Source organism: Ictalurus furcatus, chromosome 9 (assembly GCF_023375685.1).
Source record: "Ictalurus furcatus strain D&B chromosome 9, Billie_1.0, whole genome shotgun sequence".
Taxonomy (NCBI): Eukaryota; Metazoa; Chordata; class Actinopteri; order Siluriformes; family Ictaluridae; genus Ictalurus; species Ictalurus furcatus.
In genome coordinates this window covers 21,315,284-21,327,511 of record NC_071263.1, presented here as the reverse complement: position 1 = coordinate 21,327,511, position 12,228 = coordinate 21,315,284, and the positions used below count along the sequence as shown (strand labels likewise).

At 40.1% G+C, this 12,228-nt stretch overlaps 1 protein-coding gene across 1 annotated transcript; it reads right to left on the bottom strand.

The window, feature by feature from the left end:
• Positions 1 to 632: 632 nt before the first annotated feature.
• On the bottom strand, positions 633 to 11,294 carry angel1 (angel homolog 1 (Drosophila)). Its single transcript, XM_053632855.1, has 10 exons — positions 10,595 to 11,294; positions 8,731 to 9,597; positions 8,206 to 8,441; positions 7,917 to 7,986; positions 6,947 to 7,383; positions 5,283 to 5,415; positions 3,880 to 3,990; positions 2,354 to 2,384; positions 2,057 to 2,223; positions 633 to 1,399 (listed from the first exon to the last, which is right to left on the bottom strand). The coding sequence occupies exons 1-10, from the start codon at positions 10,656 to 10,658 to the stop codon at positions 1,263 to 1,265; spliced, it is 2,253 nt and encodes a 750-aa protein (XP_053488830.1). The 5' UTR covers positions 10,659 to 11,294; the 3' UTR covers positions 633 to 1,262.
• Between the last annotated feature and the right edge of the window lie 934 nt (positions 11,295 to 12,228).

Genomic DNA, 12,228 nt, shown 5'->3' with positions numbered 1-12,228 from the left:
ACTTGTGTGGTGAACAATAAAAGGTTCATGGAAGCAGGCAGAGAGAAGGCTGAACTGCTTATCTCTGATAATGAGACGTATGACTAGTTGTCGTGCCTCCTTGGGTGCTGTGTAACTCCTCTCAGTCTGATTGGGCTCAGGGGAGGCAGCTGGGAAACTCGATGTATTCCAGCCTGCAGCAGAGTAGTACTGATTTCCAGACAATACCCTCATCTGAATGTGCTACACACTGAACGTGTAAAAACAACCCTCATGTTTGGAAAGAAGTAAGATTTATTACTAAATCTGACAACTGAGGTCACCACTCAAAGCCAGGTTCTTGTTTTATGTATATTAATTAGCCCTGAATTTATTAACCAAATGTACATGTTTTCAGAGATTTATTATTTTTTTAAGGGGGGCACAGTGGCTTAGTGGTTAGCAGGTTTGCCTCACACCCCCAGGATTGGGGGTTCTGTAGTGTGTGTGCGTGCGTCCGTGCTTGCTTTGTGCCCCGAGTCCCCGGGATAGGCTCCAGGCTCCCCATGACCCTGTGTAGGATAAGCAGTAACGATGGATAGATGTTTTTTCAAGGGAGGTCTTTTTTAAAGCACACTAAATTGCACTTTAAAATATATTTATTTGAGCTGACAAAACACTGCCACACAATATTATTATTTATTACCAAGATCTTTATTTTTTCTTCCACTGAAAGAATATGAAGCCGCTCAAAACAAAAGCAGATAGTCTCAACTATAAATTCGAAAACAAAATGAGGTACATTCAGCATTCTCCATGTTAAAAATGTTTTGCCAACGAGACTGAACAGCTCAATCGGTCAGTGCTGATTATTTCAGATAATGCCACATGGATTAGCTTAACTTGCGCTTTAAAACAACCTTAAAACCACAAGGTGTTGACAACCTTAGTAGTCTTGGACAGCACGTATAAAAAAAAAATGCCATATGCCTAAAAAGGTCCTTTAGAAATCCTTCACTAGTCAAAAGGAAGAAACTGTTTAAAATGATCGAGAACATTCAGAGTTGAGCCATAATCTTTGATGGGAAGAAAACTGTATTATCACCTGTCTTTGACTTTCTTTGAGTAGTTGGAACAATGAGAAACACATCTCTTGATTAAGGCCTCACAGAAGTTACAACAGAACTTGGGCTTATAACAAAGTGCACTGCATTGAGGCCCTGTCTAAAAAGCAACATTGGTAACTTGAACTTGGGGTCGTGTATGCACCTCTTGGATGTCCCACTTCCTAGAACCCTGGACACTCAGCAGAGTTGAAATTTGGCCAGCAGGCTGAGGTGATCAGATGGGAATATTTCGTTTGGGAGTCCATTCAGCGACCAAAGGTCCGCTTCAGACAGCAGAGCAAGACGGCCGAGCAACTTCAGACCCTTCTCTTCGTCTGTAGGTGGGTATAAAATAAGACGATCCATATAATAAAATTCATACATGCACCCTGGGGTGGACAAATCAGTAGCCTGTATGTCTGGGACAAACAGATTTTGTGTCCAGGCTATTTGTTTTTTGTAAACAAATTCTCACGATTTGCTAGCATTGCTGTGATTGGCAGGTGAGAGAGAGTATATCATCACTCACACCCAGAGAGATCCCAGCCATAGATGACTGTGATGTCAGCAGAACCCAAACTTGTGGTAATGTAACAGAATCAGGCACATCCAGTCACCTTGAAGTTTATTAAGAATATTAAGAGAAGAGATGCTACTTCTGAAACTTGAGCTCTAAGTCTAAGTCTATGGTTGCACAGTTATCCGCTCACTGGGAATTTGTATATTCATTCATTTCTCTTAGACTGTATTAATGCACTTAAAAAGATAACTAGCTCACCATATGTTATTACATTACCCATTAGTTTTTTTTATTTCTTACCAACCAAACTATGGGACTGAGCAGCATACTAGAGCTTTAACTTAACTAGTAAGCTAGCTAATAAATGTATCATTTGTCCACCCCTTGCACATAACTCTTCAGCTGTGTGCGTATTACAAATGAGTACAAACGAGTGGAGATGAGATTATAAGCATAGTGTCCTGTGGCCTACCATCACAACCCCTAGCGTGTCCTCTTCTTGTGGAGTAGAAGATGTAGTCGACCATGGCAGCGCCGTGCATGTGCAGCGTGGTGACGGCACATTGTTCAGTGCCGGATATGTTCTGGCTGTACACAGAGCTTAGGTTCAAGCCATGACGTATGGCATTCCTGAAATGCCTGTCAATCCAGAATGAAAAAGATCTGTTATTAAAGAAATATGGTTGTTTTCCTTATGCAGTATCCTTACAGTAAATAACATTATGCTTAAAGGATCACAGTTTCAGATGGTTTTAAGTGTAAAGTTCACCTTGGAGGAAATGGCTGTGTTTCTTCAGGAGCTGGAACAGAGTACATGTGTGGATATGTTTTACAATTTAAAAAAAAGAAGCATTTTGCATAACAGTGTCATGATTTTAAATAATTGAAGGAAATGTTAAGCTCTTTACATAATAAGACAGAAGTTACAAAAGATACAAACTGTGCTAAATTATCAAGCACTGATAAAACCTTATAAAATTGTCCAGTAGAGTTTGTAGCCATGTGCTTGCATTGTATATCAAACAACGATTTGTTTACAAAAAAAACACCCTTATATGAGTCAGCTGATTATATCAGATGTGCCACCATCTGCAGTTATCCCATAGCATTTAAGATTGTTGACCCCATGCTAAGGTGATATGGGAGACATCTTAATACTGTCATTAAAACTCCCCTGGAATAAAAGCCAATTCACTGAAGGGTAAAGGACATGGGACATGAAAGATCATTTTCCGTTACTTTTGCTTTGGCTTGACTTTATCTAGATGGGCTTTCAGCAGTGAATTAGCAAACCTCTTGTGAGTCAGCAGAAAATAAATTGTTGAATAGCAAAAAGCATCCAATAATAAAAGCGCAGAGTAAAGTATGCTGTCACCATAGAATATTTTTCTTTCAGGATATAGCGTTCATTTCATAATTATTATGTATTTTATGTATTGAACTATATCCTGTTCCTATTTGAGCAGACAAGTTGATTTGTCTGATACTGCTTTATTTGTTTTATACTCTCCTTAAGCAGAACATTATACTTACACTATATGGCTAAAAGTTTGTGGACAGCTGACCATCACACCCAGGTGTGGTTCTTCACCAAACTGTTGCCACAAAGTTGGGACACACACAATCGTCTAGAATGCCTTTGTACACTGTAGCATTCAGACTTCCTTTTACTGGAACTAAAAGGCCCAAACCTGTTCCAGCATGGTAATGCCCCTGTGCACAAAGTGAGATCTATAAAGATATGGCTTGCCAAAGTTGGTGTGGAAGAACTCCAGTGGCCTGCACAGAGCCCTGACTTCTTGGCATCAGTGCCTGATCTCTAGTGCTATTGGGGGCACAAATCCCCACAGCCACGCTCCAAAATCTAGTGGAAACCCTTCTCAGACGAGTGGAAGTATAGCAGCAAAGGAGAACAACTCATATGAATGCCCATGGTTTTGGAATGGGATGTTCAATGGCCAGGTGTCCACATTGAATCTTAGCACAAAAAGCCTGTTTCTATCTCTCTCTCTCTCTCTCTCTCTCTCTCTCTTTCTTTCTATGCTTGCTATGATTTTGTTGTTAGCAATCCTTAAGGGACTTTACAGTAATTTATATTTATATGCTGACACATGTTGAATCAGGGAAAAATATAGCAACCACCCAATGAGTAGTTGTATGCATCACTGAACTAAACGGAGATGATCCCATTGTAGAGGCGCATGACTCAGCTGGGGTGAGGAGACAGTCAGTGTCACTCTACTCATTTTCCACATTTGGTGCTTGGAGTCAAAATGATTAAAAATAGATAGTTACTTGGAGTGTTGTCGGTGACACCTGGTATGAGCTCCAGGTCAGGGGGCCGCACACAGGCAGCCGGGCAGTAACGCAGCTGCCGAAGGAAGTCATGATTGTACTGCAGTTTCCCTGCAGAGAGAGTAAATATAGCATCACTCGCACACACAACAGCACATATGCCTTAAAATGGAGTTGCACACTCCCACCAGGATATGCACACTCAGCAGCTTTAAAAATTCACTTCCCTTCAATACATAAAGATGCATTCTTGCCTACACTCACATGGCATGGAAGTACTATGACGTGCTCTCCACTAATATTGACACCCTTGGTAAATATGAGCAAAGAAGGCTGTAAAAATTGTCTTTATTGTTTAATCTTTCGATCTTTTGTTAAAAAAATTCACAAAAATACACTGTTCTCATGGATATCAAACAACTGCAAACAAAACACAGGTTTATCCAAAAATCTTTGTTAAATATAGGTGTGCAACAATTATTAGCACCCCTATGAATTCATATGAGAAAAATATATTAAGTATATTCACACAGATATTTAAAAAAAAATTTAGTACTCCTGGGTGACTAGGACCATGAAATTGTTCAACCATGACTTCCTGTTTCACAGGGGTATAAATATGAGGTAACACATAGGCAGAATTCCCTTAGTCATCATAACAATGGCCAAATGACCAAGAAATATAGCTGTGATGTGCGGCAAAAGGTTGTTGAGCTTCACAAAATGGGAAGTGGCTATAAGAAAATAGCAAAAGCATTGAAAATGCCCATTTCCACCATCAGGGCAATAATTAAGAAGTTCCAGTCAACTGGAAATGTTATGAAGCAACCTGGAATTGGACGTGTGTCTATATCGTCTCAACACACTGTGAACAGGATGGTTCGAGTGGCCATAAAATCTCCAAGGATCACAGCTGGAGAACTGCAGATGTTAGTTGCGTCTTGGGGTCAGAAAGTCTCCAAAACTACAATCTGAAGTCACCTACATCACCACAAGATCTTTGGAAGGATTTCAAGAAAAAAGCCTCTACTCTCATCCAAAAACAAACTCAAGCGTCTTTAGTTTGCCAGACACTACTGGAACTTCAAATGGGATCGGGTTCTACGGTCAGATGAAACCAAAATAGAGCTTTTTGGCAATAAACACCACAGGTGGTTTTGGCACACAGAGAGGTAGCCATATGGAAAAGTACCTCATGCCCACGGTTAAATATGGTGGTGTCTAATGTTTTGGGGCTGTTTTTCTGCCAGAGGACCCTTTACATTTTGTTAGCATACATGGCATCATGCACTGTATATATGAGAGAATGAATGACAGGGCTGAGCAGACTAACCACACAGGTACAAACAGAATCTCTCACTCACCCTTTTGGGTATTCTGGAAACACACATACATTTGCTGACCTGATTCTTTGCCTTCAGGCTCACAGGCATCATAGTACCGACAGTTATCGTTGATACCCAAGCTTTTGGGCCACAAAGGTGCGTAAAGCCTCCTGTGATAAGTTTTGTGGGACAAATCCTCCTGACCAGACACCTTCAATTAAACATGGAAACATGACAATATTATTTCTTAATCATGTTAAACATTTCTGTGTTAAAGAACTAAGTTGGGACAGTATGGAAAATGCAAAAGAACAAACAAGGAGTCATTTGAAAATTTAATTCACCCTGTACTATATTGAAAACACATTATTTGATGTTTTATTTTGTGAATTTAATTTATTTTTGAAACACATTTTTTAAATCTGATGACTGCAGTACACTCCAAAAAAGTTAGGACAGTTGACTGTTTACCCCTGTGTAACTTCAGCTTTTCTTTTAATAACACTTTTAAGTGTTTGGAAACTGAAGACACCAGTTGGTTAAGTTTAACAAGCGGAATTTTCCCCCATTCATCCATTATGCATTTCTTCAGCTGCGCAACTGTACAGGGCCTTTGTTGCCTTATTTTGCGCTTCATAACGCGCCACACATTCTCAATTGGAGACAGGTCAGGACTGCAGGCAGGCCATGCTAGCATCTGCACTCTCTAACACACTCACTGACACACCCCCAGACCATGACAGACGCTGGCTTTTGGACCTGATGCTGATAACATAAAAGGATGGTCCTTTTCCTCTTTGGCCTGGAGAACACTATGGGTGTTTTGTCCAAAAACTATTTGAAATGTCGACTCGTCGGACCACAAAACACGATTCCACTGTGCTACTGTCCATCTCAGATGAGGCAGAGCCCAGAGAAGTTGGCAGTGCTTCCGAACAGTGTTGATGTATGGCTTCTGCTTTGCATAGTGAAGCCTTAACTTGCATCTGTAGATGCAGCGGCAAATGGTGTTTATTGCCCAAGGTTTACCAAAGTATTCCCGAGCCAGGATGTCAGGATCTCCATTACAGATTCATGACGGTTTTTAAGACAGTGATGTCTAAGGGATCAGAGATCACACGCATTCAGAAGTGGTTTTCGGCTTTGCCCTTTACATACAGAGATTTAACTGGATTCCTTGAATCGTTTCATTATATTGTGCACTGTAGAAGGTGAAACGCCCAGAATCCTACCGATTTGTCTTTGGGGAATGTTGTTCTCAAAGTGTTGGATTATTCGCTGACGCATCTTTCGGCAGATTGGCGAGCCTCGACCCATGCTTGCTCTTGAAGGACTAGGCCTTTTTTGGAGGCTCCTTATATACCATGATTAGACGATTGCTTCACCTGTTTCACATCACCTTCTAATTTCAACTTATCACATCGCTATTAGTCCTAAATTGCCACTGTCCCAACTTTTTCAGAACGTGTTGCATGCATCAGTATCAAAATAAATGTTTAACTTCAAAAACTATGCAGCTGATTAGGTAAAGCGTCAAATACCTTGTCTTTATACGTTTTTTGTTTAAATACAAGTCAAAGTACATTCAATTACCATGATGCATGTGAATTAGTGTGATATGTAAGGACATATCAAGGAGCAACTGTTCTTCAGGTGTCTGAGAATGTCAGTGCGGGATGTGGTCATAATGTCAGCAAGAACTATAAGAAAGAACTATAAGAAGTGTGAGGACTGAGACGTACCATCCAGTTTGGTAGTCCGTGGTAGTAGAGCTGGCCTGTGACGATCAGCTGATACAGTGGCATGTTGGGTAAGGAGTTGAAGTCCCCACACAGAATGATCTCGCACTCATGCCCTTTGACCTTACACTGCCTGACCACGCTGTCAATCTCTGCCAGCACTATGGCCAACTGGGCCAGTTTCACATCTCCCCTCCTGGGGTTGAACAGCAGGTGTGTATTGGCCACACAGATGGGCCGGAACCTAATGCCTTCACCATGTGCCGTGGTTGGCTGGAGGAGCAGAACGATGCCCACGTTGTCCCGGTCCAACAGTTCGGAGTCGTGACGGTGGAACTCTAGCAGGCGCACAGAGAGTGTTGTAAAGCACTTAGTGTTGTAACAAACCGCACAACCGTCTGTTTTAGTGCCTGTGCGGCGTTTGTACACGCAGTCATATCCTGGGGAGGAAAGAGAGCGAGACTTAGTGATGATCATGATGACAATCACTTACAAAGACTTGGTTTCCAAAACACTATACGCCAAAGTCACACGTTCTGTTCATCAAGAGACGTGAATGTTTATGGGTCACTACATATACACCTTGAACTTTTCCACATTTTATAGTCCTGACACCTTGTATGTCATCATGAATCTACACAAAACAGATCACAATGCTTCTCTGGCTAATCCCCATTTTTACCAGGTCACTGACCTTTTGTGGATAGTCTTCTCTACATAGGGGCACGGTTGTGCCATATTTTTTCTAATTCTTAATAATGGATTTAATAGTGTCCTCTGGTGTGTTCAAAGTCTGGAATATTTTTTTAGAACCAACTTTTCCAGAAATTTGTCCCAGATTGTGTTGATAGCTCATTTGTCTTCGTGATAGTGAGTGATTCAATATAATTGGCTATTCTGCATAGATTCATGAAATATAAGCTAAATGAAGTCCATTTCAGTGCCACGTTGTAGCATTATAAAATATTCTCACCCATCTCGATCAAGGCTGGATAAATCCGCTCTTGGAAGTGATTCTCTTGCACCTCTTGAAGACAGATAATCTGTGAGTGGAACAATATACAGAACCAGATTTTTTTTTTTTTTTTTAAACCCTAAACAAATATACATTGAAATAGGATGTCTAGTTTCTGTGGCATGACTGATTCACATTTATTTTATTTTATACACCTTTTCTTCAACCTTCATTGAGATCTCTACAGAACTACTTTAGAAATAATTCACTCCTATTTTAAAAGCATTAGTATTGAGCTTTATCTCACATCAGGTTCCCAGGTCAGCAGCTCTTTGAGAATGTTCTGTAAACGGTTCTCCCATGTTAGCACGTGCTCTGAGCAGTGTGCATACAGCTCTGAGTTAGCCTCTAGCAGATCCTGGGCCAGGATGTTGTAGGACATAATGGTGAAGTCAAACTTAGTCTCAGGATCTATACAGGCTGTGTGGGAAGGTATACAGGGACTGGAAGTTTGACTGAGGTCCTCCCACACCCTCCACATCACTAGGAAGGAAAATACAATGTTATTCATGCTAGAAACGTACCCAGATCGTTGGTAAGTACGTACTGGTTCGCAACGTAACCTGCATTTAAAGGACAAATGCTACCAATGCCAAAACATACTAATCCAAAATCAGGGTCCATACTGGCCTGCAACACTGAATAAGTCAAGAACTGAATTTGACATTTGAGTAAAAATGTCACAAATCAAAACAGAACACTGAAATTAAGTCATTTTGGTGCACAAATGATTAGCAAAAAATAATAAAGTGTACTATTTATGAAAAAGTACCTTCAAAATTGGTATTTTCCTGAAACCCATTGTAGTAGCTTGTGTCGGAGAACTGTAAGGGATGATGGACTACCTCAGACAGTCCAAGCCCCACTGGAAAATCCCAACCAGTTGGCAGAGGTTGTAGCCATGTGTGATTATTAAAGGACTGTGCATGGTTGTCCGCCAGCAGAGCACTTAGGTCATACGTAAAACTGCCATTACTGACCTGGTCTTCACTTCGTCTGGTGCCCAAGTCATCGCCATACACGTTCCCACTGGTAAACAGACCAGAAGTCATATTTACTAGTACTTTAGAACCATCATTCTCACTCTCTTCAGCACCATCTGCTGTTGGTTCAATGGACTCGTTTCTGTTAGTGCAAGCTTGGGATTCTTGTAGGCTTTTGAGAAGGTCATGGTTATCAGAGCCTGCATGTGTCAGTGTGCTGGATGGTGCTGCTTGATAAGAACCCAAGTGATATGAGAAGCCACCTGTTGGCATGAATGGACAGACACCTCCAGTCTCTGTCACCATCCCTTGAAATCTCTGTCTTTCCTCCTCAGAACTAGACTTCCATTTGCTCTCATCAGCAGCAGTCTGGATTTTGGCCCACTGCCAATAAGTCTTCTCTGTGTTCTCCTCCATCTCACTCTTCTGCTCCACTACCACCTCCCCGATCTCATGAAGAGATCTGCTCTCCACCGGTCCCTCAGCTTCCCTCCTTTCTTGCGGTGAATGTGTAGGGATTTGTGAAGCCGTTCCAGCGTTGCACCACTGATCCAACAAAGCAGTCTGCTGCTCATTAAGCTTTCTGCAAGAGCGTGCACCACCATCACAAGCTGCTTTGCCATTAATGATCACCGGCTGATGTTTCCACCAAGACTCTGTAGAAAAGAGACAACTACAAATAAGTCTATTTCTATAAAGAATATTTTCCTTTCTTTGCTTCAGATATAACAGATTTTTAAACAATAATAATTTATATATATTGCCCCATCAACTTTCATAAAAAAAATTGTAAATCACAGTAGAAATAATTTTTATTCCAACTCTTTAAAAAAGTAGAATTTTCTGCCTTTTTTTTTAACTGTTAAAGTAAATTGTTAATTGTTTTTAAATCTCTGCTGTTGCATCATATATTGTTAGAAGGCTTATTTCCTTAAACATAAAGTTATGTATATAGATAGATGTATGTAGATAGATATATTTAATTATCTTTTTTAAACACACCCTCTTGTATTAATATATACTTTCAACCAGTTAGACTTCATTGTGTTCTGAGTAATATTACAAAAATAAAGCCTATTAGGATGTGGTTGAATGTCTACTAGGTGTCATTTCAGTGTTATTTACACGCTGTTTCGTTCTTTTACATAGCACTGTTGACTTAAAACACGGCATATTTATTAAAAACACAACCCTGAACATGGCCATAGGCAGCTAGTTTATATAAAACACTGCAGAAGGAGAACAAAGGCGATTTATATTAAGTTCATTTAACTATTGCTCGGGGGAAGAAACCCCACGTTACCCACATCTTGGCCGAATCACAAATGATACCCCTAGTGTCCATGTAGTGAACTGAAGAGTGTGTACAATTCATTATTTTAATACAATACCAAGTGCACTCGCACAGGAAATAGGACGCCATTCGGTACACAACCCTACAGAGTGCCGTGTTTGGACATGTAGCTAGCTTTTAGCTCACCACTAGTTTTCTTAACAAACGAAGCTTGTGGAAAACACCAGTAAAACTGCGATATCATTCGAAGTCATTTATTTCCATACGAATTTAATAAATGACACACTGTGTGAGTTATGTGCAAGTTAGCAGTGTTAGTGAATGAGTGAAAGACACATGTAGCCGAGCTCCGAGCTTACCTGAGAGCCTAATGAAGAGCTGGGTTAGCGGGTACAGCCCATAATACATAAGGCTCACTATCATGGCTTAACTATTAATTATATAAGCGTTTCCGGAAAGAAAAAAAAAACTTTATTCATGTCGCTGTCCTGACTGTTTAGCGTGTGTGTCTCATGGGACTGCGAATAACAGCACACACCAGCACACTGTCACTCCGAATAGACCATTAGACAGCTGTAAACAACGCATGGAATCATGGGTAACAGCGTCTAAAACATTAAAGGTGTAGTGGCTCAGTAAAAAGACTTTATGTTGTTGTAACTGCTGAGGAATTTCCATACAAACTGCAGATGTTAAATGTGTGCTGTGTGTCACTCCAGGATCTGTCACTAGAAGTTCAACAACAACATCCAACAATTTAGAATAAAGAGGCGTGTCTGCTTGCTTATCAATCATTTTGCCTGTCCATCGAGGAAGCTCCGCCTCCTTGTTAATGTCCAGACGTTGATTAATCTAGTTTCTAAATATGTCGTGCATATAGAAATAAATCATGTACTTCAATAGCCAAAGCAAAAACTGTTTCAGGGCATGTTTTTAGACTGTTTTATTTGTGTAGCCAAGAAAGCATCAAACTGCACCTATACACAGTCTGCAGATTAAGAAGGTGATTCAAATGAATTTATTCATAAATGAGAATTGATTCAATAAAATACAATTTTCTACAGGTATCCAGACACTTGTTAAATGCTGGAACACTTGGATCACATTAAATGGTGATAACTGTGCTGAGAGAGAGAGAGGAAAAAAAAACCCAATAGTAACCATTACAGTTCTAATGGTTTCCACTACAAATACCATTAGAAACCATCAGCTAACCATTAAAACCATTACCATTATTGGTCCTTAATGTTATCCACTAGACGTGACATATGCTAAAAATAGAAAGCAACAAATTACTAGTAGAGACGCATTACAGTTTCCATTCAAACCAATACATTTCCCATTATAACCATTAAAACTATTACAAAGTTTATGAAGGTTTCTATTTCTTTTCCAGCAGGGAGCTTAGGGAAATGATTCACTTTTGTGACACCTATTTGCAATAAACAATGCAAAACAAACAAACAAACTTTGGTGCTTTTTAGCCTACACTGTAGACGAGGAAAGTAAATAAATCAGTGCAATTAATATTAATAATAAATAAATAAATCTGTGTATCATATTTCCAAACTTCTTCTTCAGGGATCAGTAAGGTGCACCCACCTGCCTACCTACCTACCTTTCTACCAATCAACCAATCAACCAATCAATCACTCAAACACAATTTAAGGAAATACCTATTCTTATAACACACCCAAAATGGTTTATTCTGAAACTGAGAGCACACCGCATGTTGCAGAAGCTCCTTGAAGCATCTGGGAGATTTTTCTGCCATGTTCTCCAGCCACAGTAGTTTATGGATTGGTGTCTATGAGCTGGCATGCAATGCTGAACTGTTTCCAAACCAGCTGAATGGGACTGGATAGTGATGTGCAACACAAAGCACTTTTCACACAGCACAAATCAATATCATTTTATATACCATTTATAGGACAATAAAAATAACTGTGGGAGGAACTTTGTCAGGAGCAGGTGGGCCTTAAATAATGAAATA